Genomic DNA, 25,457 nt, shown 5'->3' on the forward strand with positions numbered 1-25,457 from the left:
TCATGTTTGTTATCCTGAATTTGCTTGGTTAGATATCTGTGCTCGCTCATAGCTCACCAAGCTTCATTATGATGAGTATTTTGAATTCTTTTTCAGTCTATTTGTAGATCTCCATACCTTTAGGGTCAGTTACTGGTGCTTTATTTTACCCCTTTGGTGGCATTGTTTTTCTGATTATTTGTTATCTCTACAGTCTTGCACTGATGTCTGCACATTTAAGGAGGATACCTTTTTTGGTCATTATGAATAAGCTTCTACATGGAAAGCCCTTCACTAGTCAGCCTGGGCACACATTCTGGGAAAGGCAGCTTGCAGGTTCCTCAGGAAGGCCTGATACCAGGGTCCATGGGTGGATAGACCTGTTGTCAGGGCCTACAGGAGCCAGCCTGACACCAGCCATATAGCCCATCTACTGGGACAGGCCTGGAGCTTGGATTTATAAGGGTGATCCTGGGTCGCTGGGATAAGCCTGGAACCTGGCTGTACAGGGTCCAGCCTGTCACCAGGGACCAGTGCAGACTTGGAGCCTGGCTCCACTGTGGAGGGCCTAGGACCTGAGTCATATGGGCCAGGCCTGGAGCATGGGCCCACAGAGGTGGGCCTGGAACCTGGAATTGATGGGGTGAACTGGCACTAGGGACTCCTGAGGTAGGCCTGAAGCTTGGGTCTGCAGGGGCTGGTCTGGAACCTACATCTGCAGTGATGGGCCTGGAGCCTGGGTCTACAGGGTCCAGCCTAGGACCCAGACAGGCCTAGAACCTGAATCTGAGGGGGGATGCGTTGGCTTCAGGGTCCACTAGAGAAGGACTAAGCCTGTGTCTTTGGGTGAAGGCTACCAGGATAGTGGGTCAGGACCCTGGACCTGTGACAAAGTAAAAAACTTACATCACTCTTCCCCACAAGAGAGCTCCTGAGTGGAGGGAACTTCTCTCAGCACTTATCTACGTGGGTTTGAGGAAAAGGTGATGCATGTAACAAACTGTTAATCCTACATCCTTCAATGCACCTTTTCTCATTTATATGCTTCATCTGACTACTGTAATCTCTCACCTGGATACTAGAGCTTTCAAAAGGTTATTTTTGTGCGTGGATCACTGTCAAACTGGATTATCTGTGAGAGCATCTCCTATTCCACTGTCTTGCTGGTGTCACTGTGTGTAAGTCTTAAACTGAGCAAAGCCTACATTTGAAGTAAAATAACATGAAATGATTCATGCAGTTCCTTGAAAGGCACCATTTTAAAATGAAGATAAAGAATGTCAAGGAAACAGTCTGATTTGCCAAAATGGAAGGAAATGGTAAGGAGCTGATCCAAGTTGGGAATCTCTGTCTGGCCATCTCTGGTATCTATGCTGTTTAACCACAAAGCATCACAGAATTGCTCCAAAGTCTTAAATCCAGGCAGTGACATAGATGATGGTGATAATAATGGTGGTAAATCAATTTCAAGTAGCAAAGGCAGCAGGGATCGTAACTGCCAACCCACACACACTCAGGGAGCAACGGATTCTGTTCTCAGTTTTGTCATACATTAAGCCATTTACTCTCACAACAGCCCTGTGAAGTAAATACTTTATTATTAAAGTACCTATATTACCAATGAGGAAACTGAGGCAGAGAAAGATTTAGTAACTTGCACAGGTCAGTACAGCTTCTAGCCAGCAGAGTTGGGATTTGACACCAGGTGTTATGGCTCCAGAGACAGGGCTCAGAGCACTACACTGAGCAGGAAACACCTCACAGCTCTGTCAGGAGCCAGCAGCTGTGGCAAGAGTAGGCCATGGAGGTGGGAGAGAGAGGTGAATGAGAAAATTTACCCATGGGGAACAGGAGAGTAATGGAGGGCAATGGAGGGCCATTTTGGTATTTCATGAAGTAGTATGAATAATAGTTTCCTACAGTAAGGATCCTATAGTGATGAATGAAAGATGAGTGTTAAGTGAAGGCCATTCCACATATACTGGCTTATCTCATGGGAATCTGCTGGTGTTTTATGAGGTGTATGAAAGCTTTCTCACACTTGATGCACTCACAGAGCTTCTCTCCAGTGTGAATATTCATTTGTCAATTTAGATCAGAGTTGTAGCAAAAGGCTTTCTCACAGACTTTGCATTGAAGTGTTTCTTCTCTACTTTGGGTCATATTGATTAATACAAGATGAGTGTTGGTCGAAGGCCTTTCCATATTTATTGCATTCACAGGGCTTCCCTCCAATGTGAATCCTCATGTGTTGACTCAAATTAAACTTGGAGCAAATGGTTTTCCCACATTCTTTGCACTAAAGGGTTTCTCGCCAGTGCGGATCCAACTATGTTGGACAAAACCAGAGTGATAGGAGAAAGACTTTCCACATTTACTGCATTCATAGGGCTTCCCTCCAGTGTGAATCTGCTGGTGCTCCGTGAGGTGTGACTGGCGAGAAAAAGCTTTCCCACATTCACTGCCCTCATAGGGCTTCCCTCCAGTGTGAATCTTCACGTATTTACTCAAATTAAACCTGTAGCAAAAGGCTTTCCCACAGTCTTTGCATACAAAGGGTTTTACTCCAGTGTGGGTCATACGATGCTTAATAAAAGCAGACTGTGGGATGAAGGCCTTTCCACATTTACTGCACTTATAGGGCCTCTCTGCAGTGTGAACCCACTGGTGCTTTGTATGTTTGAAGGCTTTTCCACATTCTTTGCACTCAAAAGGTTTTCCTCCAGTGTGAATCTGCTGGTGCTGCATGAGGTCTGAGGTACAGCCGAAGGCCTTCCTACACTGTATGCACTCATAAGACTACACTTCAGCATGAACACAGTCACGCTGTGCAAGATCCTGACTCCTGGTATTCCTGCATTCACTATACCCATGATGGTTCTTCTGTGCATGATTCCTGGGGGCTTTAACTAGTCTGTGTGGGCCACTTTCATGGAGAACACCTACAGGAGGGACTTGCTCCTGTAAGACTCCAGGGTGCAGACTGTCATCTGTCCCCAGCTCGTCACAATTAGGGCTTATCTTCCCAGGGCTAGTCTTGTGGGGATCTGTCCCAGGCCTTAAGATTCCTTCCTGCATTTCTGATGGCCCTTGTTGAGTTTTGGTTTCTCCAATCCTGGAGTCCCTTGAAGCTCCCTGTCTCGGCCATACCTGAAGTGAGGGTCCCTCAGACAAGAGCAGCTGACAAGTGGCTGACTCTCTAGACTCATTTTTCTCTCGCTCCTGGAAAAGAATTCAATACATACCAATAACCTATTAATGATGCCAACAGAGAAGAAACAAAATCACCACTTTAGAGGGAAAATGAAGATGAAAATAATGCCTCTGAGCTTGTTATGTTTTGACAATCTGAAATCCAGGTTCTACAGTTTCGTTCTTTTCTGCTCCTTGGACTCTTGACATTTAAAAAGGGAAACTCAGGAGGGCTTGGTGAGGCAGAGGAGTGAGGGTCCGGCGAAAGGGTCCTCCTTACAGTCCTGAGTTGAGGAGGGTGGACAGAATAATGATGGCATACCTGTAGTATGTTGGCCCCAAGAGAACATCTCATCACGATGCTAAGAGAGCACAGGTAAGGTGCACCAGTTCTGTCCAGATGAGAGAATGAAAGAGATCACAAGAGGTCTCCCAGGAGGTGTGCCACGAGTTGTTTCCTAACAGAGTTAGAAACTGCCTGACAGAGAAATCGGAGGGATACTGTGGGCAAAGGAGACAGATTGTACAAAATAAATTCTGAGTGAAACCTGGATGCCTAGAGAACTTCAGGGCATGAGAAGATGTTGGAGATATGGAGGCAGAGGGCAAGCAGATTCCCAGGTGTCTGAGTCAGATGTCAGTGAGAACAGTCACTGCCACTCCCCAGACAAGGTTTACAAGGCAGAAGTGAGCACAGTCTGAGTGGACGTAGTGAGTCTGCTGTGCCAGAGGAACAGCCAGGTAAAAAGACACAAAACAGGTACATGCAATCTGGATAATGAACACATACAGCATATGTATGTAAATGGAAAGTTTAACAATATAAAGGAGTACATCCTTCGTCAATGGATCTATAAATTCAATAAGCTCTAGATAAATTCACAACAGGGGTTTTCAGAGAACATAAATATGGGGCCAGACAATTAATCACTAAATCCTATGATACACCTAAGGATGAAATAATACCAAATATCAATTTTGTACAGTTTCCTCTAGAAAACAGAAAAAGATGGTACACTGTCCATCTCATTTTATGAGGTCATCATTACCTTAATATTAAAGCCAAAAACATATTACAAAAACTACAGACTAGTATCTCTTAAGATTATAGACACAAATATACTGAACAATATATTTCTAACTGAATCCAACATAAGAAAGATAACATATCATAAAGAAGAGTCAATGCAGGAATGAAAAGTTGGTTCAACATTTAAAAATAAGTCAATGTAACTGACCCTATAAAATCCAGCCTCCATTCATGATTTAAAAAAAAAACACCAAAACTCAAAAATCTACAAAATTTGTTGGCAAGGATGTGGAGAAAAGGGAACCTTTGTACATTGTTGGTGGGAATGTAAACTGGTGCAGCCACTGTGGAAAATAGTGTGAAGGTTCCTCAAAAACTAAAAATAGAACCATATGGTCCAGCAATTCCACTCTTGGGTATATATCCAAAGAAAATAAAAACACTAATATGAAAAGATACATGCACCCAATGTTCACAGCAGCATTATTTATAATAGCCAAGATATGGAAGCAACCTACATATCCATCAAGAGTTGAATGGTGTGGAAAATATATATACAATGGAATACTACTCAACCATTTAAAAGAATGAAATTTTGCCACTTAAAACAACATAGATTGATTTGGAGGGTATTATGTTAAGTAAAATAAGTAAAAGAAAGACAATTACTGTATGATATCACTTATATGTGGAATCTTAAAAATAAAACAAACTACTGAATGTAACAAAAAAGAAAAGAGACTCACAGATACAAAGAAGAAACTAGTGGCTACCAGTGGGGAGAGAGAAGTAGGGAAAGGCAAGGAGGGGATAAGGGGGTTAATAGGTACAAGTTATTATGTATAAAATAAATAAGCTATAAAAATATATTGTACAGCCCAGGAAATATGGTCAGTATTTTATAAGAACTATAAGTGAAGTATAATCTTTAAAAATGGTGAATCACTATACTGTATACCTGAAACATATATAATATTGTACATCAACTATACAGCAAAATAAAAGGTAAAGTGGGAAAAAAAACCCTACAGAATAGAATGAATATCCAATAATATGTGCAGAATCTGTATGCTGAGAATTATAAAACACTGATTAAAAAAATCAGAAAAGATTTAAATAAATGGAAAGGTATTTCATGATCATGGTTTGGAAGACTCAATACTGTTAAACTGTCCACTCTCTCTAATTTAATCTTTTGATTCTACACAATCTAATCAAAATTTCATGAAGTTTTTAAATCAAGTTCTTTTTAAATATATTGAAAAGGCAGTTACAAAATTTATATGAAAAGGCAAAAGGGAGTAGAATTGACAAAATAATTCAGAAAAAGAACAAAGTCAGAGAAAATACCTTACCCAATTTAAAACCTAATTATGCTAAGTGAAGTAAGTTAGACAAGGACAAATACTGCACATGATCCCTTATGTGGAGTCTAAAAAATAAAACAAACAAATATATATATAAAACAAAACAGAAACAGACTCATAGAGAACAAAACTAGTGGTTACCAGTGGGGAGGTGGAAAGGAGGAGGGGCAAGAGACATAAACTACTATGTATAAAACAGATCAGCAACAAGGATAGGACGTACAGCACAAGGAAACAGAGCCATTTTTGGGAATAACTTTAAATGGAATATAATCTATAAAATACTGAATCACTATGTTGTACACATAAAACTAATATTGTAAATCAACTATACTTTAATTAAAAAATAATAAAACATACTATGAAGTTAAAGTAGTCAAAACTGTGCTGATCAAAGTATAGAAACACGTAGAACAGTGGAATAGAATAGAGAGCCCAGAAAGAGTTACAAATGCAGTAAACTCCTTTTTGAAAGATGCACAGTCAATCCAACAAATAGCTCTGGGTGGTCATAAGGGATCAAAAAAGGCACACCTGGACACCTACCTCACACTTTATAGGAAAAATAACTAAAACAAGTCATAGACCTAAATATAAAACATAAAAACGTAAAACTTCTAGAAAAACACATGAGAGAAAATCTGTGAGACCCAGTGTTCAGCAGTGAATATTTAGATAACAAAAGCACAACTGTTAAAGGACAAAAAACATCAAGAAATTGAACTTAATAAAAATTAAAAATATTTGCTCTATGAAAGACACTGTTAAGAGATGAAGAGACAAGCTACAGATGGAGGTTAAATATTCACAAATCACATGTAATAAAGGATTCTTATCTAGAATAAAGTATCCTTAAATACAAGAAAATAGTAACAAAATGAACAAAAGATCTGAATAGACATTCCACAAAAGAAGACATACAGATGGAAAATGAACATATGAAAAGATGCTCAACATCACTTGTCACTGGAGAAATAAAAGTCAGAACTATAATGAATTACTTCTATACATATTAGAAAAGACTAAAATTCAAAAGAAAAAAACTGACAGTACCAAAGCTGGTGAAGAACCAGAACCATGAGGAACTCTCACTCACTGCTGGTAGGAATGCAAAATGGTACAGCCACTCTAGAATGTATTTAACAGCTCTCTAAAAAGTTAAAGAAATATCAAACAGCTCATCAATCTCATTCCTAAATGTCTTCCCAAATGAACTGAAATCTCATGTTCACACAAAAACCTGTATGCGAACTGCTACGGCAGGTTTATTCTTAATAGCCAAGCACCAGAAGCAACCAAGACTGAATGGCTACACAACCTGGTGGATCCGTCCACTGTGATAATACACAGTAATCAAAAAGAATGAGCTGTAGATTCACCCAATGACATGGATAAACATTAAATGCATTTTGCAAGTGAAAAAAGCCAGACTCAAAAGGTTATAGATTCCATTCATACGACATCCTGGAAAGAGTAAAGCTATGGAGACAGAAGCAGATCAGGGGTTATCAGTGAATGGGGAAGAGGAGAGTGGCTGACTATGAAGGGGACACAAAGGAGAACTGGTAATGGAACCGTTATACTGGGGTGGTGAGAACATGCCTCTATGCGTTTGTCAAAACTCATAGAACTGTATAAACAGTATGTGAACATTTAAGTGTGCAAGTTAAAAATCAAAAAAACAAAACCCAAAAACAGGATGTCAGGGGATCAATCTCAGGATGTAATGCAGACTGTGCCTAATGAACCTAAGTGAATTAAAAACACACAGCATAACCTAACTGAGGGGAGGGAACGTGAGCTGACCTCAGTAGTGCTGCAAATGGTGTTCTACCTGCACAATGTCAGGATAATGACAAAAAATAACTATACATAAAATAAACGTACTCTACTTGGTAAATTTGTTTTCCAGGGAAACTACTTGTATAATTGAGTTGAAAAATAAGTCAATAAATGGTAGATAACGGAGCCAGTTTTGTCATGGTCAGAGAAAGAACTTACAAATAAGCAAGGAGGGAAGGCTAGAGGGAACCATGCTGAACCAGCTTAAAGTTGAGAAGTAAGTTATACATACCTATATTTCTTAGCTCTGTTCTGAGAGGTTCTAGAAACAGTGATGCAGCAACAAAACCACCCAGTGCCTAGACCTTGGTTTCCAAACACAGTCATCCTTCAGTATGTGCAGGGGGTTGGTTCCAGACCAAAATCTGCAGATGCTCTACCCTCTTACATAAACTGGCACAGTGCCTGCATATAACCCATGCACATCCTTCTGTGTACTTTCAATCATCTCTAGACTACCTGTAATACCTAATACAATGTAAGTGCTGTGTAAACAGGTGCTGGCATGTTGCAAATCCAAGTTTTGCTTTTTGGAACTTTCTGGAATGTTTTTTCCTGAATATTTTCAATCCCTGGTTGGTTGAAATCTATGGATGGAGAACCCGTGGATACAGTGGACTAACTGTACTATTATTTGATAATATTTATCAAATAATACTACTTATCAAGGGAAGCAGAGATCCTTGGAGAGAGAGCTCATTCTGTGGCAGAGACAGGGAAAAAGAGAAACCAGAAGCCTCTCACACTTCCAGAAAGTAAGAAAATCCTCAAAAACTAAAGAACAGGAATATGTCAAAGGGATACAAGAGCCAACCTGAAAGAACTCCCGATGTCCAAGCCTGAAGTAATTTACACAGCAAAAGAAATAAGCATAACAGTGAATTATAACCCAAGTATAAAACAAATATACATGGGCCAACACTGATACATAATCAACTGGATAAATAAATGTGGGAGAAAGGACAATTCTTAATAGAGGATCCCAAATAATATAACACAGTTGCAGCTATACAGTAGATACAGTGTACATACTACATGTAGTGGGCAGTACCTCCCCCTCCGCCCATAGTATGGGCTGGACTTAGGGATTCACTTTCAAGAAAGAGTACAGAAAAGGAAAAATAATAACTTTACAGTGAAGAAACCTGGCAGGCACTACCTAAATCAAGTGATTAAGGTCACCACTGCCAGTGATGTCATGTGGATATTATGTATCCCTCACACGAGGTGATGAGGAGGCCACTTCACCTCTGTGGTAGTCTTCTCAAAACTCAGAACCCCAGTCTAAACATGCGTAAAGCCTCAGAGAAACTCTCATTGAATATAGCCTTCTACAAGATGCCTGACTAACAGTCTTCAGAACTGCCAGTGTCATGAAAAATAAGGCGAGACTGAGAAACGGTCACAGGCCAAAAGAGACTAAGGGGACATAACAACCAAACACAATAAATCATCCTGGACTGGAGACAGATGGTGGAAAACTGGTGACATCCAAATAAAGTGTGTAATAAATGAAACTTGACATACGTAGCGTGACTATGTAAGATGTTAACACAAGGAGCAACAGGTGAAGGGAGAGTATATGGAAACTGTAGCATTTATAGAGCTTTTCTGTAACCCTTGAATGATTCTAAAATAAAAAGTTTACTTAAAAATGAACTTTTGAAGGTTCGTTTGTAAGCTATAGAGTAAGTTGTTACGTGGGATATCACAATTACACATAAAAATATTCTAATAAAGAAAACAATTCTCTTACTGCCATTATAAAGGGAACTTGTGATTGGGGTAAAACTCTCTTATATCAATCATGATTCCTCTCAAGCAATATAAACAGGAGGAAATATGATGCAGGCACTGTATTAGATGATGATAACACCAAATCTGAATAGCTGAATGAAATTACTGTGTAAATTGTCAAAAAGTATTCATGAGAAGTTCAATGAAAGACAGGTAAACAAAAGACAAAAGATACAGTAAAAACTAGAATACACTCGCAACATATATAGTTAACAGAACATTAATATAAGGAATGTAGAAAAAAATTCTTAAAAATCTAAAACACTTCCAGTGCAAAACATTAATTGAAAAACAGGCAAAAGATCATGCACTTTCACAGAAGATAACACACTGGCCAAAAAACATTTAATGAGGATTTCAACCTCGGTAGTAATGAGGTAAATGCAAACAAAGACCAGTTTGTACCCATTCAGCTGGCAAAAACAGAGCCCAACAGCGTCAGCTGTGGGACAGGATGTGGTCTGTGCAATCTTCCATTCATCGCTGGTGAACTTAACAAACTGATAAAGCCACGTTAGAAAACACTGGGCAACAAAGTTGTTTTCAATCATCCAGTCATTCCACTCATAAAAAGAATTACAAGTAGTGGGGTAGGGAGTGTAGCTCAGTGGAAGAGCACGTGCTTGGTGAACACGAGGTCCTGGGTTCAATCCCCAGTGCCTCTGTTAAGGGAAGGGGAAGAAATTACAACTAAAACTCCTGCACGTGTGCACGATGACACATATATCAGAATCTTCACAGCAGCATGGGGGGGACCACATTAAAAAAAAAGGAAACAAAATGGATAAGTAGATTGTGATATACTGATGTAATTAATATTTTGAGAAGGAGAAAAACTACAGCTCACACATGGTAATTCTTAGTAATTTAACGCTGAATTTTTAAAAAGCACGTATCCAAAGACTACATTAACGTCTTGGTCCATTCGGGCTGCGGTAACGACATACCACAGCCTGGGGAGCTTACTAACAACAGAAATTTGTTTCTCACAGTTCTGGGGGCTGGAATCAAGGTGCCAGCAGGGTCATACTCCATTGATGGCCTTCTTTGTGGCTCACAGCCAGTGCCTTCTTTCTGTATCTGCACATGGTGGAAGGCACGAGGGAGCTCCCTGGACCCTATTTGATAAGATACTGATCCCATTCATGAGGGCTCCACTCTCATACTTTTGCACCGACTAAAGGCCCCACCTTCTAATGCTACCATCTCTGGAGGTGAGGATTTCAACATGCAACTTTTGAGGAACATGTTCAAACCATAGCAATCAACTGTGATACCGTCTATGGTAAGTTAGAAAACTGATGATAGTTAAAAACAGCAAACTATGCAACAAACTGTTTAAGTATGCTTACAAACAGGTAATCATTAAACCAAGCCATGAATCGACAACTAGGTGAAACAAATTGCTTGAAAGACATTAAAAAAAATCCAACACAAGAAACAGAAAATCTGAAATGCACGACATCAACTAGAGAAATTCAATTTATAACACAAAACACTCCTACATATAAAGTAATGGAATTATGAAAGCAAGTTCAATAAGGTGACTATCTCTGTGGGGAAGGGAGAAGATGGGAAAAGGAAGAAATTTATGGACTGAGGTAGCATATTAGTTGGTAATTCTGTTCTTGCATTGGCTGATGGTGTTCACTGTAGCACTTTTTAGAGGAAATAAATGACTGGAAAGAGTTCAAAAACAAATTAAACATGACAGTACACTGACAAATGATGAGAGTATGTCATAAACCAAGGTTTATGATTAGTATAAACCTACACACCTGCAGTCAATTATAAATGTTAGGAGCCAACAGAGTATAGTGTTTGATATCATGGTACCAGGGGAGAATCAGCTCAGGCTCAAATCCCAGCCACACCGCTTGCTAGTTTTATGCCCTTCAACAAGCCATTCAGTTTCCACAAGCTTCTGCTCCCTCACCTAAAAATCAGAGCACGAACAGTATCTCTCAAAGATCACTGTGAGGATGGCCTGAAGCAGTGCACACACAGTGCTTAATGTGGTGCTTGCAATGCAAAAGCAACGAATACTTGTTAACCATCCTGTCTCCATTGTGGCTTGGATACAGGACACAACATGCAGGAGTTAAAGCTGCAGAACTAAGCAGAGGTGGATCATTCTGGGAGACTAACTACCCTAAAAACAAGAGAGGGCCGTGACATGTGGGAAAGCCAATAATGAGGGGGTGATCAGAGGCAGAGAACAATCCAGTCAGAAGTGGAAAAGGGGCCAAAGCTCAAGTGCAATAAAGTAGAACAGATTTTTGGTGCATAGAAACCAGTATAGTGTGGGGGTGAAGACTGTCACTTTGGTTCAAATCCTGCCTCTACCAAGCAGTCATCTCGACAGTTATTAACTGCCTAAATCTCAATTTCCTGATCTGACACACTGGGAGACTCCCAGTTTCTAATTCGCTGGCTACCACGAGGGTTAACAAGACAATACCTGTAAAGTACTCAGCACAGTGCCTGGCACAGTGTGAATGGTCAGTAAATCCTGGGCCATTATCCATCATCGTTATTACTGTTATCACATTCGGCAGTTAGGATAAGACCCGCAACCTCGTCAAGAAGGGTATCAGTGCTGTGGTCCTGAGCCACCTCACTACTGGACCTCAAAAAGGAAACAGGGAGACACCAAGTGCTGACGAGAATGTGCAGCAACGGGCACCCTCACACAGGGCTGGTGGGAGTGTGAATGGGTGCAGCCCTGCAATACCGTCTGGCAGTTTCTGTTCAAGCTAAACTACACCTACCCTAAGACCCAGTCATTCCACTCTAGTGCATATTCCCTACAGAAGTGAGTACTTACGTGCATATCCACAAGTAAGATGAACAAGAACATTCGTGATATCAGATATAGGAAAAAAACTAAAAATGGCAGTCACAGGAGAATGAACATACTTAGAATGAGATATTGCTGAGTACTGACAAAGAACGGAGTTGAATTATATGCAACCACCAGGAGGACACTTTCAGGATAAAGATCAAAAGAAGACAGACAGGTACGCAAGAAACTGACACAACATTGTAAACCGACTATAACTCAATTTTAAAAAAAAGACACACATGACAATAAACTATGGGGTTCCATTTATGTCAATTCAAGAACAGTCAAAGCTAATCTAAATACCCGTTTCCTTTCTAGGAGGAAGCATGAGAAGCCTCTGAGATTGCAGGGGAAGGTGTGTTTTAGTCTCTGGTGCAGGTAGTGGCCATGGCAGGGGGCAAGACCTCTTCATAAAGTTGGGAAGGGAAGCTACAGGTATGAGACAGGTAGAGATGGTCCGAAAGGTTGAGGAGCAAGAAAGAAGGACAAGAGATAGGTTGTATGCTGAGATATCAGTGCCTCAGGGAGTGGTGAGTGTTTGGATCAATGGTTGTGTGGACTGGGGAGCTGGTACCGGAGACAGATCTCACCAGGAACACAGAGCAGATGTACCCTGACCAGTTAGCAGTGTCCAGGCATCACACTGGCAAATGATGATGAGAGTTAAACCAGGATGTTCATGGTGGAGCTCACGGAGGTGGTGGAGGTCATGGATTCACCAGATGTGAAAAACATAAAATAAGCCAGATGACGATGGGTGGATATTGGGTTAGATGGAGGCCGAGTACAAGGTCATTTCCCACTTTCTCGAGTGTCTTGAGTAACAGGGCCATCCGCTGATACTGTGGAGGATGGAGGAGTGGGCAAGATCATAATTTCCCCCTTAGGCATGAAGAACCTGACGGAACATGTGGAATGTCATGGAAAGGTAAATATTTGGAAGAGACTCCATTGGGCTGAGGAAGAGGCTAGAGACCCTTATTGGCTGACTGAGCAGCGCAGGAAAGCAGGAAAGGGGCAAGACCACGATGCTGCAGTGGCACCAACAGCACACCTGGTGACTCCAACAGTTCTCAGCAGCCCAGACATGGGCCAGACAGAGCCAAATGTCGCCTCTGAGGTTTTACAGTAAAGGAGGGCCTGGAAAATTATGCAAGTAGGGATTGCTTTTGTCTGAGAAATGGGAGGATGGATGAAGGGATGGAAAAGAGTGAGATGCAAAGTACATACAAGCAAATGTAGTATCAGGAGTTCTTTTTTTTCTTGAGTCCAGGAGGATGTGTGAGACTATGCACTGTGACTGACATTAGAAAGATCCTAATAGCTGACTTTATTTTTGAGTTCCTAACTATAACTCAGATGTGGTGCTAAGTACTTTCATGCATTTAATGATCACATCTTCAAACAGTTTAATGAGTTATAAATTATTATTACTTCCATTTTCAAGAGCAGGCTGAGTGGAGCAGACTGGGTTGATGTGGACGAAACCCATCTGCTCTTCTCCTTGGACATACAGCTAAACCTCAGTTCCCAGCTGGGTCCAAAGAGGGACGGCCAACTGCTGAGTCCTTGTCAAAAGAATGTGAGGGGAAGTCTGTGTACGCAATTGGGTGTGATTTCTCTCCTTCCTCTCCTGTTTCCCCGCTGCCAGTGGAATGATGCCAAGGTAACCAGAAAGCCAGACAGAAGACACCTGGGTCTCTGAAAACCTGTGTGATACGAACTCCCATGTGACCCACGTAGACTATGCCATGAGTGAGAAAAATACTTTCCATGTATTGAGTCACTGCGATTTTGGAGATTATCTGTTAAAGGCAGTGAACGTTAACAGCCTAACTTAGCTAAATGGGGCCCAAAAAAATGATGCAACTTCCCTAATGTCACTGGGCAAAGTGAGGTTTTAATACCAAGCAGTTGGGTCCCAGAGCCTCACTCTTACATAATAAAACAGGTCTTTCCCCCAGTGACAGTCAAGGAGGTACTGAGGTGGGAGGACAGAGGGACTTCAAGACAAAGAACTTTACATTGACCTAAGCACCCAACGAGGTGACAACAAGCAGCTTCCCATGGAATTCCAGGGCCTGTGGTCCTCTCACAGCTAAGGCGGCCATGAACCCCACTGCCTAGCACTTGGCCACCCACCTGGACAGACACTTTGGGAGAGGCTTCTCTTCACCACCCATAGCTCCTGCCTGTGCTTCAGTGGGTGGATCAGATCTGGTTTGTGGAGAAAGAAATAAGATGTGTGTATTTTAGCAAAGACAAAAAGAAATGTCTCAATCCTAGATGAAGAGGAGACCTCAGGATGAGGCTGCTCTTGTCCAAACTGGTCTGTGACCTGGGAACCAAAGCCAGGAACGTCATCATTGGGCCCTAAAGGCTGGCTGTCTAGGCTGATCCGTCTCCCTTGACCTCAGTCCTAGAGGACCCCCAAACCTGTTCAGATGCAGTCACAGGACCCAGATGCACCAGTGCTCATGGAACATTAATTACAACCATCGGTAATAACTGCTTTTCTTTACACTGACCCACTTTTCATTTAACTTTAATATATGTCTTCAAAAAGGGAATCTTCTGTCAATTTGAGAAACTGAAAGGCCAGTTTCTCATTTGCCACAAATGCCAAGTTACAAGAAAATCAAAATAGTACTGTTAAGTCTCAATGAACTCACGCTGCCTGCTCAGGGCTGTGAGTCTAAGGCTGTCCCCTCTGTTGAAGAGGGAACTTACCAATAATCAAAGGGGCATTAAAGACTCAGCACAAAACAGAGAATGTCTCCCGAAGCAATCAGCAAGCAGGAAAGCAAAGACGAAAAGAATTGCCTTCCCTGACTGTCCATCAGTGCCGCTTGTCAAGCTTGTGCACCCTCTAAAATCATCTCCTGTACTGAGAATCAGGGCCCACCTAAGAACACATGGGATGAGCATGTACGCATACGGGGCCAAAGAAGCCTTTTACATTTTCTTTTTTTTTTTTCCCGACCATCACAGAAAGTGTTTATTACCACAGAGGAAATCACGAGATGCTGGAGCCCACACCTGGGGGCCTGGGCAGCATGTGTGATCAGGGAGAGGTGGGAACCCCACCAGTCGTGGCTGGGCAGCCTCTGGCCAGCAGGTTTGCTAGGCCCGGGAGACTCTGGCTGGGTTTGTTTTTGAGGAGCTTGGGGAGGTGAGCCTCAACAAGCAGGCTTTCTCCCAGACGAAATAAAGGACAGCCAGAACCAGGGCAACAGCTGCACAGACACTACCTTAAAATGGCAATCAAATTAGGCTCATCACAACAGGAAGTGCATTTAGCCCTGATCATAAAACAAGGGGCAGAAAGGAGCACTGGGCTCTAGTGGATAGCCTGTCTTTGAGATAAGATGCTTTTAAAAGTTAAACATTAGCAGGGCCTTTCCCCTGACTAACAGCAAGCAGCACACAATTTCCAAGCCAGCTTTAAAAGCTATTGTTATCTCTTTTATCTGTTATTATCTGGATTTTGAACAAAATTGATGGAGTAGGAGCCAGTAGAGGAATCCTGTCTGATCTGGAAATTTTCTGTGGAGTCTGAAAGGCTGGAGAAGCAAGTTCCCAAGGTCTTTTAGTTTACCCAACATCTCTTCCTTTAGTCTTTCATTACGTTCTTCAATTTGCTTAGGTAATCTTGTGCAAGCTTCCCTTCCTTGATGTACTGATGGATCTTTTTCTAATATGGATTTACAGTCTTCCAGGGCTTCATATAGCGTGTCGGTTTCCTCATACAACTCTGCTCTCCTCAGTACTGTCCTGATATAGCTGGGGCTTAACTGAATTGCTCTGCTGCAGTCACTGATGGCCATCTCTGTCGTGTCCTGTTTCATCCTTGCAGCAGCTCTGTTTGAAAACAGAATAGACCTGTCTTTCTGGAAGCAGGACAGACACATCTGAAGGGCTCGCCTGTAAGAACTTTCGGCTTCCGTATAACCTCCTTTCTTAAACTGCTCGTTTCCCTCCTCCTTTAGTCGAGTGCTCTCTTCTCTCCTTTTCTTTTTCTCTTCATCGGGCATGCTTCTTTCCAGTTCTATTGGATATTCTTCATCTAGTTCAAAGGAATTCCCATCATTTTCAGGTTTGTTTTCAACCTCGTCCACTCTTGGTTCCTCCTTCTCAAATGAGGCACTGGGGTCATAAAAGCTCTCCTCTTTTACCTGGTCCTCCTGGGGATGGGTCTCAACATCCTGGAGCAGTTTGCTCTGGGAATGGTGATCTTTGGCATTAGAAACTGGCGGACTAGCACCCTCCACTTCCTGGGGATCTGTAACTTTCAAACCATTAAACAGATCCTCTGGAACCCTACAGTTTCCTGACTTCTCCTCCATGCTCAATCAGTGACGGAGGCGAAGCTGAAAGCTCCACAGCTCCTCTCGTGGAGCTTCGTAATGGCTGAGACCCAAGGAAGCCTTTTAAATGAGATTCTGTTTTTTGAAAGGCAGTAGGCCTCACAGAGATGTGTTCTAGTGTCCTGTCGGGTTCACTCATTTTCTGAACATCCCATTACCCACGGGTTCTGCTAACTAGGCTGTGAACCTAACAAGCTTGGCCACTCAGCTTCAGTCATGTGGGAATCTGGAGAAGGGACAAACTAGGGCCAGCCTGTGCTGAGCACTGGGGTTAGAGGTAAAAAGAAGAGTGGGCTCGAGTGGCTGTTTCCTGCCACTAGGACACCCATGTGGAGACAGCCAGGTGAAGAGAAAGAGAGAGATATGAAAAAAAGTACAGAGATAAGTAGAAAAAAGGAACTGAGGGGCTTCTAAAATCAAGGATGGGGTGGCCACTTCTGGCCATGAACTCCCTGTGGCAGAAAAAGCCAAGAATGGCACAAAGAGACCCAAGAAGAGACAGAAAGAACAGAAGACACCAAGGCCAGTATCTAATCAGGATTTCTTCCATTTCCTGACTTTAGTCTCTGATGGTGCCTGCCTGCACATCCTGCCCTCAAATATTAAAAGACACCTATATTTCCTCCAACAAATCTTAGTCCTTTGGCATCTGGCTGTTTTGAGGGGAAACTGGTTTCCAGCCCCAAATTCCTTGTGGCAGACAAAGAAGACTAGGCAGCAGGAAGTGAAATGAACACTCATCAGGACTGCAAGGAAGAGGGAGAGTGTCCTTGAAAGCCTTTTGAACAAAGGGAAGGATGAAGGAGGCTGGAGGTCCCCACAGAAGGAGCAGTGAGGCCTTACCCAGAGAAGCCAGGAGCCCACAGGTCTCCAGCAACACCTCCCAGTACAGGGTCCTCTGGGCAGTGTCCAGCTGCCCCCACTCATCTTGGTTAAAGGGCACTGCCACATCCTTGAAGGTCATCGATGCCTGGAAAGTCAAATAGAAGTAGCTTTGTTGGCCCTGGGCCAATGAGATGTGATTAGAGACTGATGTTCAGTTGTTGGTAAAGGACCATGAAGCCCCAAGGCCAGTATCACTTCCCAGGAGCCTAGGCGCCAAGGGGAGACAGACAGTGACTTTGGGCAAGAATGTGACCGTATCAGAGCAGAAGGCCCTCTATGCTGAAATCATTCCGGAAAGACATAAGACAATTCCAAGGCCATGAGGCCTGAGAGGCAGGGACAGCAAGCACTCTGGGGTGAAGAGGAATAGGGAACAGATGACAGTGACCATAATACTACTCAGCAGCTGAGCCTTGCTGGTCCTCACCGACTGCCTGCACCACGCTAAGGGGTCACATGCGTAACCCAGCAACTACAATCCAGCCCCAGCTCTGGAGCTAGAGTCTGACTTTGAATACAGCCTACTGAAAACGACAGCTGCCTGCCTTACAACCTGGGGGAAGGCAGCTTACTTCTCCAGCTTCTGATTTCCTCATCAATACAATAACAGTTCCCATTGCACTAGGTGGTTGTGAGAACTAAAGAGAAAATGTTCATGAAGCAAACACTGGAATGCCTGGCGCATGTAAGCGCTTGGCCTGTTTCCCCTACTTTTATTAATTCTCTCTCAGCTATGAGGTAAAGACCGTCATCATCTCTAGGGTGCAGTCAGTGACCTGAGGCTCAGGCAGCTCTGGCAAGTCACCTAGAGTCATGTGTCCCAGGAAGAGAGGCAGAACATGATCATCTGTACAAGACCACACCATCTTACCCTCCGGAGACTCATCTCGGAGGTTCTCCCGCCTGTGTACATACTCCAGGACATCTGCTGTCGCCCCCTCGTTCCCAAGTCCATGTGCCAAAGGGACATTTGTCTTGCAACGTTCATATTACACGTCACCTCTAGGCCACCCCAGTCCACTGTGGGTGGAAGGATGGCCGAGAATTCAGGCTCTGGTTGTCTGTGTACAGGGTGTTGACTTTTGGCTACTTAGGAGCTGTGTGACCTTCAGCAGGCCTCAAGTTCTTCTTCCATAAGCCAGGGATAATAATAGAAGCTAACTCTGAGGAGGTGGGGAAACACCTCGACACAGATCAAGTGCTACGTGAAGGCCAGCTGTCATAGTGGTTATTTTTCCTCTTTGCTCCAAGAAAACCCTGGGTGGGTGGGAATCAATCCCTCATCTCTGCCTCTGTAACTACTAGATTTTGTGCACAAAGATGTCAAAAGACAGGCAGGTGTGGATACTTTATCTAGCTACTAACAAGGGCAAGGAAAGACCCTTCTGCGAGGTGACACTGGTGCAGAGCCGGGAAGTGAAAAGGCAGCCCTGCAGAGATGTGGGGACAGTTTCCCAGGCTGAGGAAACTGCAAGGGCAAAGGGAAATGGGAAAGAGCTTGGAATGTTCAAGACAGCTAAGCTGGAGAGCAGTGAGCAAGGAGGAGCAGGAGAGAACAGAAAGGGAGGGGCAGAGGTGGATCTAGCAGGGCCCTGCAGGCCTTGGTGGAAGGTATGGTTGTATTTAAGAGTGAAGGGAATCCCTGGTGGGCAGTCATTCACTCATTAATGACTTAGGGAGCACCAGTTACAGGCCCTGTACTGTTCTAGGTCTGAGGATAAAGTGGAGATCAGGAGCCACGCTCTAAGGGGTTGGGGAAAGGTCCCCAAGAAGGAATGCAGAATACTATCTTGAATGGCCGTTGAGGATTCTAGAGACAAGAAAACAGAGTGAGGGTGTCAGAGATGAGGATAACTTTACATGGAGTGAGTGGGGAAGGCCTCTCCAAGGAGGGGACACAGGAGGGAGCCTGAAATGAAGTGAGAAAGGTAACCACGTGGAGGACAAATGAACAAATACAAGTCCGGACAATGATGAGGGCTATGACAAAAGTAAACACAGTGCCATGCTAGAGAGTAACCCAGGCCTGTTGTGTGTTTATGTCAAAAGACAACACTCCTGCACACCAGCATTACTGAATATGTAACGGATTTGCTTTTCAAATATAAGTGTCTTAAGCAGAAAGACTGATTCACTACTGTCAGTGGTAAGTCAACTCCACTTGCAAGCATCAGATGACAATCGCGAAAGATGAATTCAGGGGCCTCCTTGGCTTTTGGCCTCACGTGATCTTCTGTGCCCTAGCAGAGGAGCGGCAATTCCAAACACGCTATTCCCACCCACCTTTACCCGCAGGTTTATCCCACTTCCCACTTTATTCATCAGCTGTGTAGAGGTTAGAGCTCAGAAAGGCCCAAGTGTCAGATTCTTCTTGGGGGTGAGCCCCTAAGATCACGGCCTAGAAACGCACCTCCCTAGCAACACAATACAAAAATGCTGCTGCCTGGGCAGGGCTGGGGGACAGAAGCACATCACGCCAAGTACCCTTCCCATTTACCTACACCAAGAGGGAACAATTGTAAACATTTCTATTTTACACCCAAGGAAATGGAGGCCAAGCTTAGCGATGGTACTCAGGCAAGGTCACAGCCCTGGGATGGGTGAAAGCTAGAATCCACAGTTTCCGCACTCGGCAGCCCACGTTCCGCTCAGCCGACTGCGGGAAGGTCCACGGATGGACCGTACTGGAGATTCTGATAAGTTACATTTCCCCTTTTCATGCCGCAAACCGGTTACTGCCAGAAATGAGACTCTCTCCATGTAAAACCTCATCTTAGACTTCATGGGCCGCGAATGACCCCATGCCAAAGTCCCCAGACCCAACGGCAGCGAGGGCAAAGTGAAGACTCCCCGGATACCACCGTCTCCTACATCGGGGACCCAGACAATGAAGGTAGTGGTCCAAGTGGGTAGGATCTGGGGCACCCTCCACTTACCAGCGTCGGTTCCATAAGGGCCAGGGCCGTGTTCTCGAATTCCCTGTGCGGAGCCGAGCCAAGAGAGGCGGCGACAGAGACGGTCCCGTGCGCTCCCGTGAACCTTCCCCGCCTCCCCAAGGTCCTGCAGGGCGCAGAGGTGGCTTCTGTCTCCTTACAGTGTTTCCCTGAAAAGTTTTGAAAGGTAGCTTGCTGGAAAGCCCCTATGCACCAAACCACCAGTTTGAAAAGAACGAACCAGTTCGGGACGCCCCGGAAGACCCGGCCAACCACGCAGGAAACGGCCCTTTATGGTCGCATTGGGCCAATTCTCACCGCTTCTCTCTCGGCACAGAATTCTGGGTAATGTAGTTTTTCTCCTGCACGCGGCCAAGCCGGGCCAATCTCCTGAAAGCGGGCCCCGCGACCCCACGTGGGGCGCTGGGAAAAGGTGACCGGAAGTTCTTAGGAAGGGGGTGGGGGTCTAGGAAGGGGGTGGGGACCCCTCATCTTAAAGGAGAAGCAGCTAGGTTTATCTGCCACCCATCCCGGATAACTTTTAAGAGGCAGGATTTCAGATGCTCCCAAAGGTTACAAACCTAATGCACACACCATACTGTACTATGTTTTAGACACAAAGGATGTCTTTGTACCTGAGAGGAAATATATGATATCTAGCTACTCCTCAAATACACAGAGATTGAAGCTTTAGAGTTCGTTTTGTCCACTGGGGCGGTGGGGGTGGGGGTGGGGGTGGTGCTGGCAGGGAAGCAAAACGTGAGAGTTGTGAGTTAAGTTTTACTTGGGACAACGTGAGGGCTATGACATAGCCCAGAAGGCAGAGTCTCAGATAGCTCAGAGGAACTGGTCCAAAGAGGTGAGGTCGGGGCAGTGGGGTCAGGTCAGTATGTATGCGCTTTTGGTGAAGAGGAATACATACACTGAAGCACATTTTTGCAGAAGCTTGCTGCTCGTCACCTGGAGGTTGCTGCTAGTCATGAGGAACAGATGTCTCTGTAAGTGATTATAGTGCTTTTCTAGATATGAGAAGATGCAAGAATGTGGGCTCATAAAGTCTTCTCCTAAAACTTTCTATCTGAAGGCCTGTTCTGCCAGTTTTCCCCAGAGCACAGAGTGCCCCATTCCTGATCTCTCCCCTGAACTCCTTTCAGTGTGTGTTGAAGGAATGCAGTGGCTGCAGCATGGCTGCAGTGGCTAGTGACTAATCCTTGCAGAGGCAGATGGCAAGTGACAATTTTTATTTGGCAGTTTTGTAAATTTCAGTATGTTTTATTAGAGATAAGAGAGAAAAGACTCCAGCAGGGATAGAAAGATGAAGGGGAGGGGAGTTTTTCAGTGGCCCTGAAGCCAGTGAACATGGATAGTGCTCTGCCTCTGGTTGCCTCAGAAAACGTCTGTCCTGTTGGTGTTACCAGTGATGTGTCCAACCTTGCCAGCAACATTATTTTACCCAGGTCCTCTTTCTTAATCCATATCCTAAAACATATTCAATTTCTTTTAGGAATCTGGAAAATATCTTGAAAGGAAAGCTACTTACAAAATATCATTTCCTTCCAGGAAAGAAGCTGTCACAACCCCTGCAAGTGTACCAAAGGGGCCTCTGAAACCTGAAACAAGTATTTGTGACTTTAGGGTCTCAACGCCTTATTAGGAAGTGATTATCACTTCACCTGTATTTGCATAAACAGTAGTATGTGCATGGAGAGTGAGAATATTGCTGAAATACACTTGTAAATTATTTTAATTTCTGAATTTATTAATAGTGACTAAGTATTTATTCAAAGATATTACTGAGCCAAACTTGGGTCTACTGGCCCTCCTGCAGTAAAGTCAATCTGCTAACACTGGGTTGTGGTGAAGAAAAGTATAGCATTTATTGCAGGGTGTCAAGCAAGGAGAATGGGCAGCTCATGCTCAAAGACCTGCACTCCCCAGTGGCTTTCAGAGAGGGGTTTTTAAAGGCAGTGTGAGGGAGGTGGCTGCAGGGCACATGATCAGCTCTTGCACAATTCTTGGATTGCTTGGCATCAAGGTAGTTTCGAACATCACCGATTTTCTGGTTTCAACCAGTCTGGGATCTGCATGCTTGCAGTCAGTAGTTTTCATCTAGTGGGGTCTACTATCCTGTAAAAACAGCTTAGGAATATGTGTCAAATCTTCGTCTATATCTTTCAAGGAACTGGGTGTTTGGTGACTCTGCTTTGTGGCTAGTTTATAGTCTAAATTGTTACCAGCTTCCCAGCCCTACAAGTATTCTTTGTTTCTACATCTTCACATTTCCTAATCATTAACTCTCAAGCCAGCCTTTTGAGACTCAGGGGAAGCCTGGGAGACTAAAGCAAAAGCCCTTTCCTTCAAAGGACAGAGACATAGGGGCTTGTACACAGTTTCAAAGATAGTGGTAGAAATACCCCTGGGAAAGCATACTGTGACAAGTGAAAAAAATTAACATTTTAAGGAACTTTGAGCAGAAGAAACTGAAGTCTAAGAAGTAAGAGTATGAGAAGTAATAGCATGTGCTCTGCTGGAAATTTTACCATATCTGAGGATTTCTCTTCAAAATGTATTTCTTATTTTAATTCTTGAAACACTGAGGCAAGATCCACTAGAAGAAAGTGGTAGAGAGGATATTTAGAAAGATTTCCCAGAATGGTGAAAATGAACAGGAAAGAGGGGTGGGTTGTCATGTTTATTCACTGCTCTGACAAATAATCAGTGAGCAAACAATGGATTTTGGGGGGGCACTTTCATCAGTGTATGGGAGACAAAAAAAGAGACACAAAGACACCTGCCTTCGTGGTACATTCTATTTCAGAAAGATAGGCAAGAAAAATGAAAAAAAAATTACTACATTAAGTAGTTTATAAAATATGGTAGACAAAATGGATATATAGTAGACATAAAGGAGAGAAGGTGAGGGTGCCAAGAAGGTAGTGGAACGAACATTGAGTGAAGGAGTGAAGGGGAATAATTTTTCAGGTAGAAAGTATGAATTAATGATGCTGCTATTAAGAATCGCCTATGTATGGTTACATAGAGTAGGAAGCACCAGGATTCTCTCTCACTACCTAAACAATAATTTCAGCAGACTCATTCTGATATAACTATTTTGGAACTCTGTAGTCCACTGAAGGCTTGCAAATTCCATAGAAAGGCTTGGACAGTCAATTGTGATTAATGTTAGTCAATTTCAGCCCTTTGCATAGTAGCAAGTACCAAGCCTCCACCCTGTGACCGACAAGTGTACGTGTGTTCTTGGAGCAGGCTGTGCATAGCTTGTGGGAGCTAGGGCACAAACAACTCTGTCCTCAAACATCAGGGATCTGTTCTTTGATTTCTGTTCCTGATTAGAGACATGCAGTCATCTGAGGAGCATGGCCATTGTTGTTAAACCTCCCCTCCTTGTTGTGAGCCCCTCCCACTCTGATTTCCAGAATTACCAGATTATTAGATTTAAATGCCCACTGTTCAACAATAAAACAACAAAAAGTCAGCCAGAGGGAACTGTCAGATACCGTGAAGAAGACAGACTGTGGCAATCACAGAGGAGGAGAGTGAGAAAAGGTAGAGGGAATATTTGAAGAAAGAGTAAAATCTTCACAAATTTAATGAAAGACATGACTATAAATATCCCAGAAGCTCAATGAACTCCAAGTAAGATGACCTCAAAGAGACCCACTACACTACACATTATAATAAAAATTTTGAAAGACAAAGACAAAAGAGAGAATTTTGAAAGCAGCAAGAGAGTAGCAACTTATACAAGGGACCAACAGTAATAACATAAGCTTGTTTCTTACTAGAAACTTTGGAGGCCAGAAGGCAGTGAGCTGATACATTAAAGTGCCCAAAGGAAAACATCATTGACCAAGAATCTGCTAACGGCAAAGCTTTCCTTCAAAAGTGAGGAAGAAATGAGAACATTTCTACACAAACAAAAACTATGGGAGTTTGTTACCACTAGACCTGCCCTGTGAGAAATGTCCAAAGGAGTCTTGCAGGGTGAAATAAAAGGACACTAGGCAGTAACCTGAAGCCATATGAAGAAAAAGATCTCAACAAAGGTAAATACATGGGCAATTATAAAATCTAGTATTATTGTAACAACAGTTTGTAACTCTATTTTTTTGTTTCTACATTATTTTTTAAAATTATTAGTCTAAAACTAGTACTATTGTAACTTTCGTTTGTAACTGCATTTTGTATTCTACATATTTTAAGATACTGATGCATGTAACATAATTATTAGCATGTATTTTTAGTCACATGGTATGTAAAGATGTAACAACCAAAAGGGGTGGGGATAGAGTTGTGTATAGGAGCAGAGTTTTTGCATGTTATTGGTTAAGCTGGAAAATTCAAATTAGAATGTAATAATTTTAGTATGTTAAGTGTAATCCCATGGGAATCACAAAGAAACAGCTATAAAATATATACAACAGAAAATGATAAAATAATTTAGATGTTTTAATACAAAAAATCAACCAAACACAAAAGAATACAGAAATGCAGGAAATTAGGGATAAAATAGCTACATCTTTGTTTTAAGTTATATAGAAAACAAGCTGCAAAATGATAGAAGTAAGTCCCTTCATATCAGTAATTACTTTAAGTGCAAATGGATTAAACTCTCCAATCAAAAGACAGATTGGCAGAATAAATAAAAACACATGATCCAGAGGACCTAGGACCTGGCCCCAACACCAGTGGACTGACACTAGTCCCAGAAACCCCAGGGCCTGGCAGCCAGTGACACTGAGACTCAGCTCAGCCCACCAGTGGACCAGCTTCACCCACCAGTGTTTGGGCACGAGCCCCAGGACTCCCTGGGCCCTGACCCCACCTACCCACAGGCCAAAACACCAACTAAAGACCCCAGGGCCCTGCAGCAAGAGCTCCCCCTCAGGACCTGGCTCTGCCCACCAGTGGGCTGGCATTAGCTCCAGGACCTAGCCTCACACACCACTGGGTAGGCACCAGCCTCAGGATCCCCTGGACCAAGGCCCTGCCCAGCAATGGGCAGACACCAGCCCCAGGACCACTGAAGCCCCATAGCCTGACATGTCAGAACCCAACCCACCCATGAACAGGCTGGCATCAGCCCCATGACCCCCTGGACCCTGGCCCTGCCCACCAGAAGGCCAATACTCACTCTGGGACACCTTGGTCCCCTCAGCCAACCACCCTGGGATCAAGCCCACCCAGCAGTGGGCAAAT

At 43.4% G+C, this 25,457-nt stretch overlaps 3 protein-coding genes and 1 non-coding gene across 8 annotated transcripts in view; 2 read left to right on the top strand and 2 right to left on the bottom strand.

Moving 5' to 3' along the window:
* The window catches only part of LOC105096732 (major allergen I polypeptide chain 1), an 83,711-nt gene that overhangs the window by 43,485 nt on the left and 14,769 nt on the right, over positions 1-25,457 (bottom strand). For 2 of the 5 annotated variants that reach the window (XR_010382341.1, XR_010382338.1), the window contains exon 1: positions 20,241-20,966. The exons of 1 other annotated variant lie outside the window; for it this stretch is intronic. The gene's annotated coding sequence lies outside the window, so the exon portion shown is untranslated. Of the gene's footprint in view, positions 1-17,262; positions 17,390-20,240; positions 20,967-25,457 lie in introns of those variants that run through there. 2 more of the 5 variants (XR_010382340.1, XR_010382339.1) reach the window with 2 other exon arrangements.
* Positions 1-25,457, top strand: part of LOC105096730 (zinc finger protein 181) — a 79,267-nt gene that overhangs the window by 30,199 nt on the left and 23,611 nt on the right. The gene's annotated exons all lie outside the window — the stretch shown is intronic.
* On the top strand, positions 9,801-9,872 carry TRNAT-GGU (transfer RNA threonine (anticodon GGU)). The gene has a single exon. It is a non-coding gene; the product is annotated as a tRNA-Thr (tRNA).
* On the bottom strand, positions 13,619-17,250 carry LOC105096731 (tetratricopeptide repeat protein 1-like). The gene has a single exon (XM_064489226.1). It carries the CDS (start codon positions 16,396-16,398, stop codon positions 15,529-15,531), a length of 870 nt encoding a protein of 289 aa, XP_064345296.1. The 5' UTR covers positions 16,399-17,250; the 3' UTR covers positions 13,619-15,528.

Source organism: Camelus dromedarius, chromosome 9, assembly GCF_036321535.1.
Source record: "Camelus dromedarius isolate mCamDro1 chromosome 9, mCamDro1.pat, whole genome shotgun sequence".
Classification (NCBI taxonomy): domain Eukaryota; kingdom Metazoa; phylum Chordata; class Mammalia; order Artiodactyla; family Camelidae; genus Camelus; species Camelus dromedarius.

Coding starts and splice junctions, on each gene's coding strand:
- LOC105096731 (XM_064489226.1), bottom strand. CDS start 16,398: ATGGAGGAGAAGTCAGGAAACTGTAGGGTTCCAGAGGATCTGTTTAAT.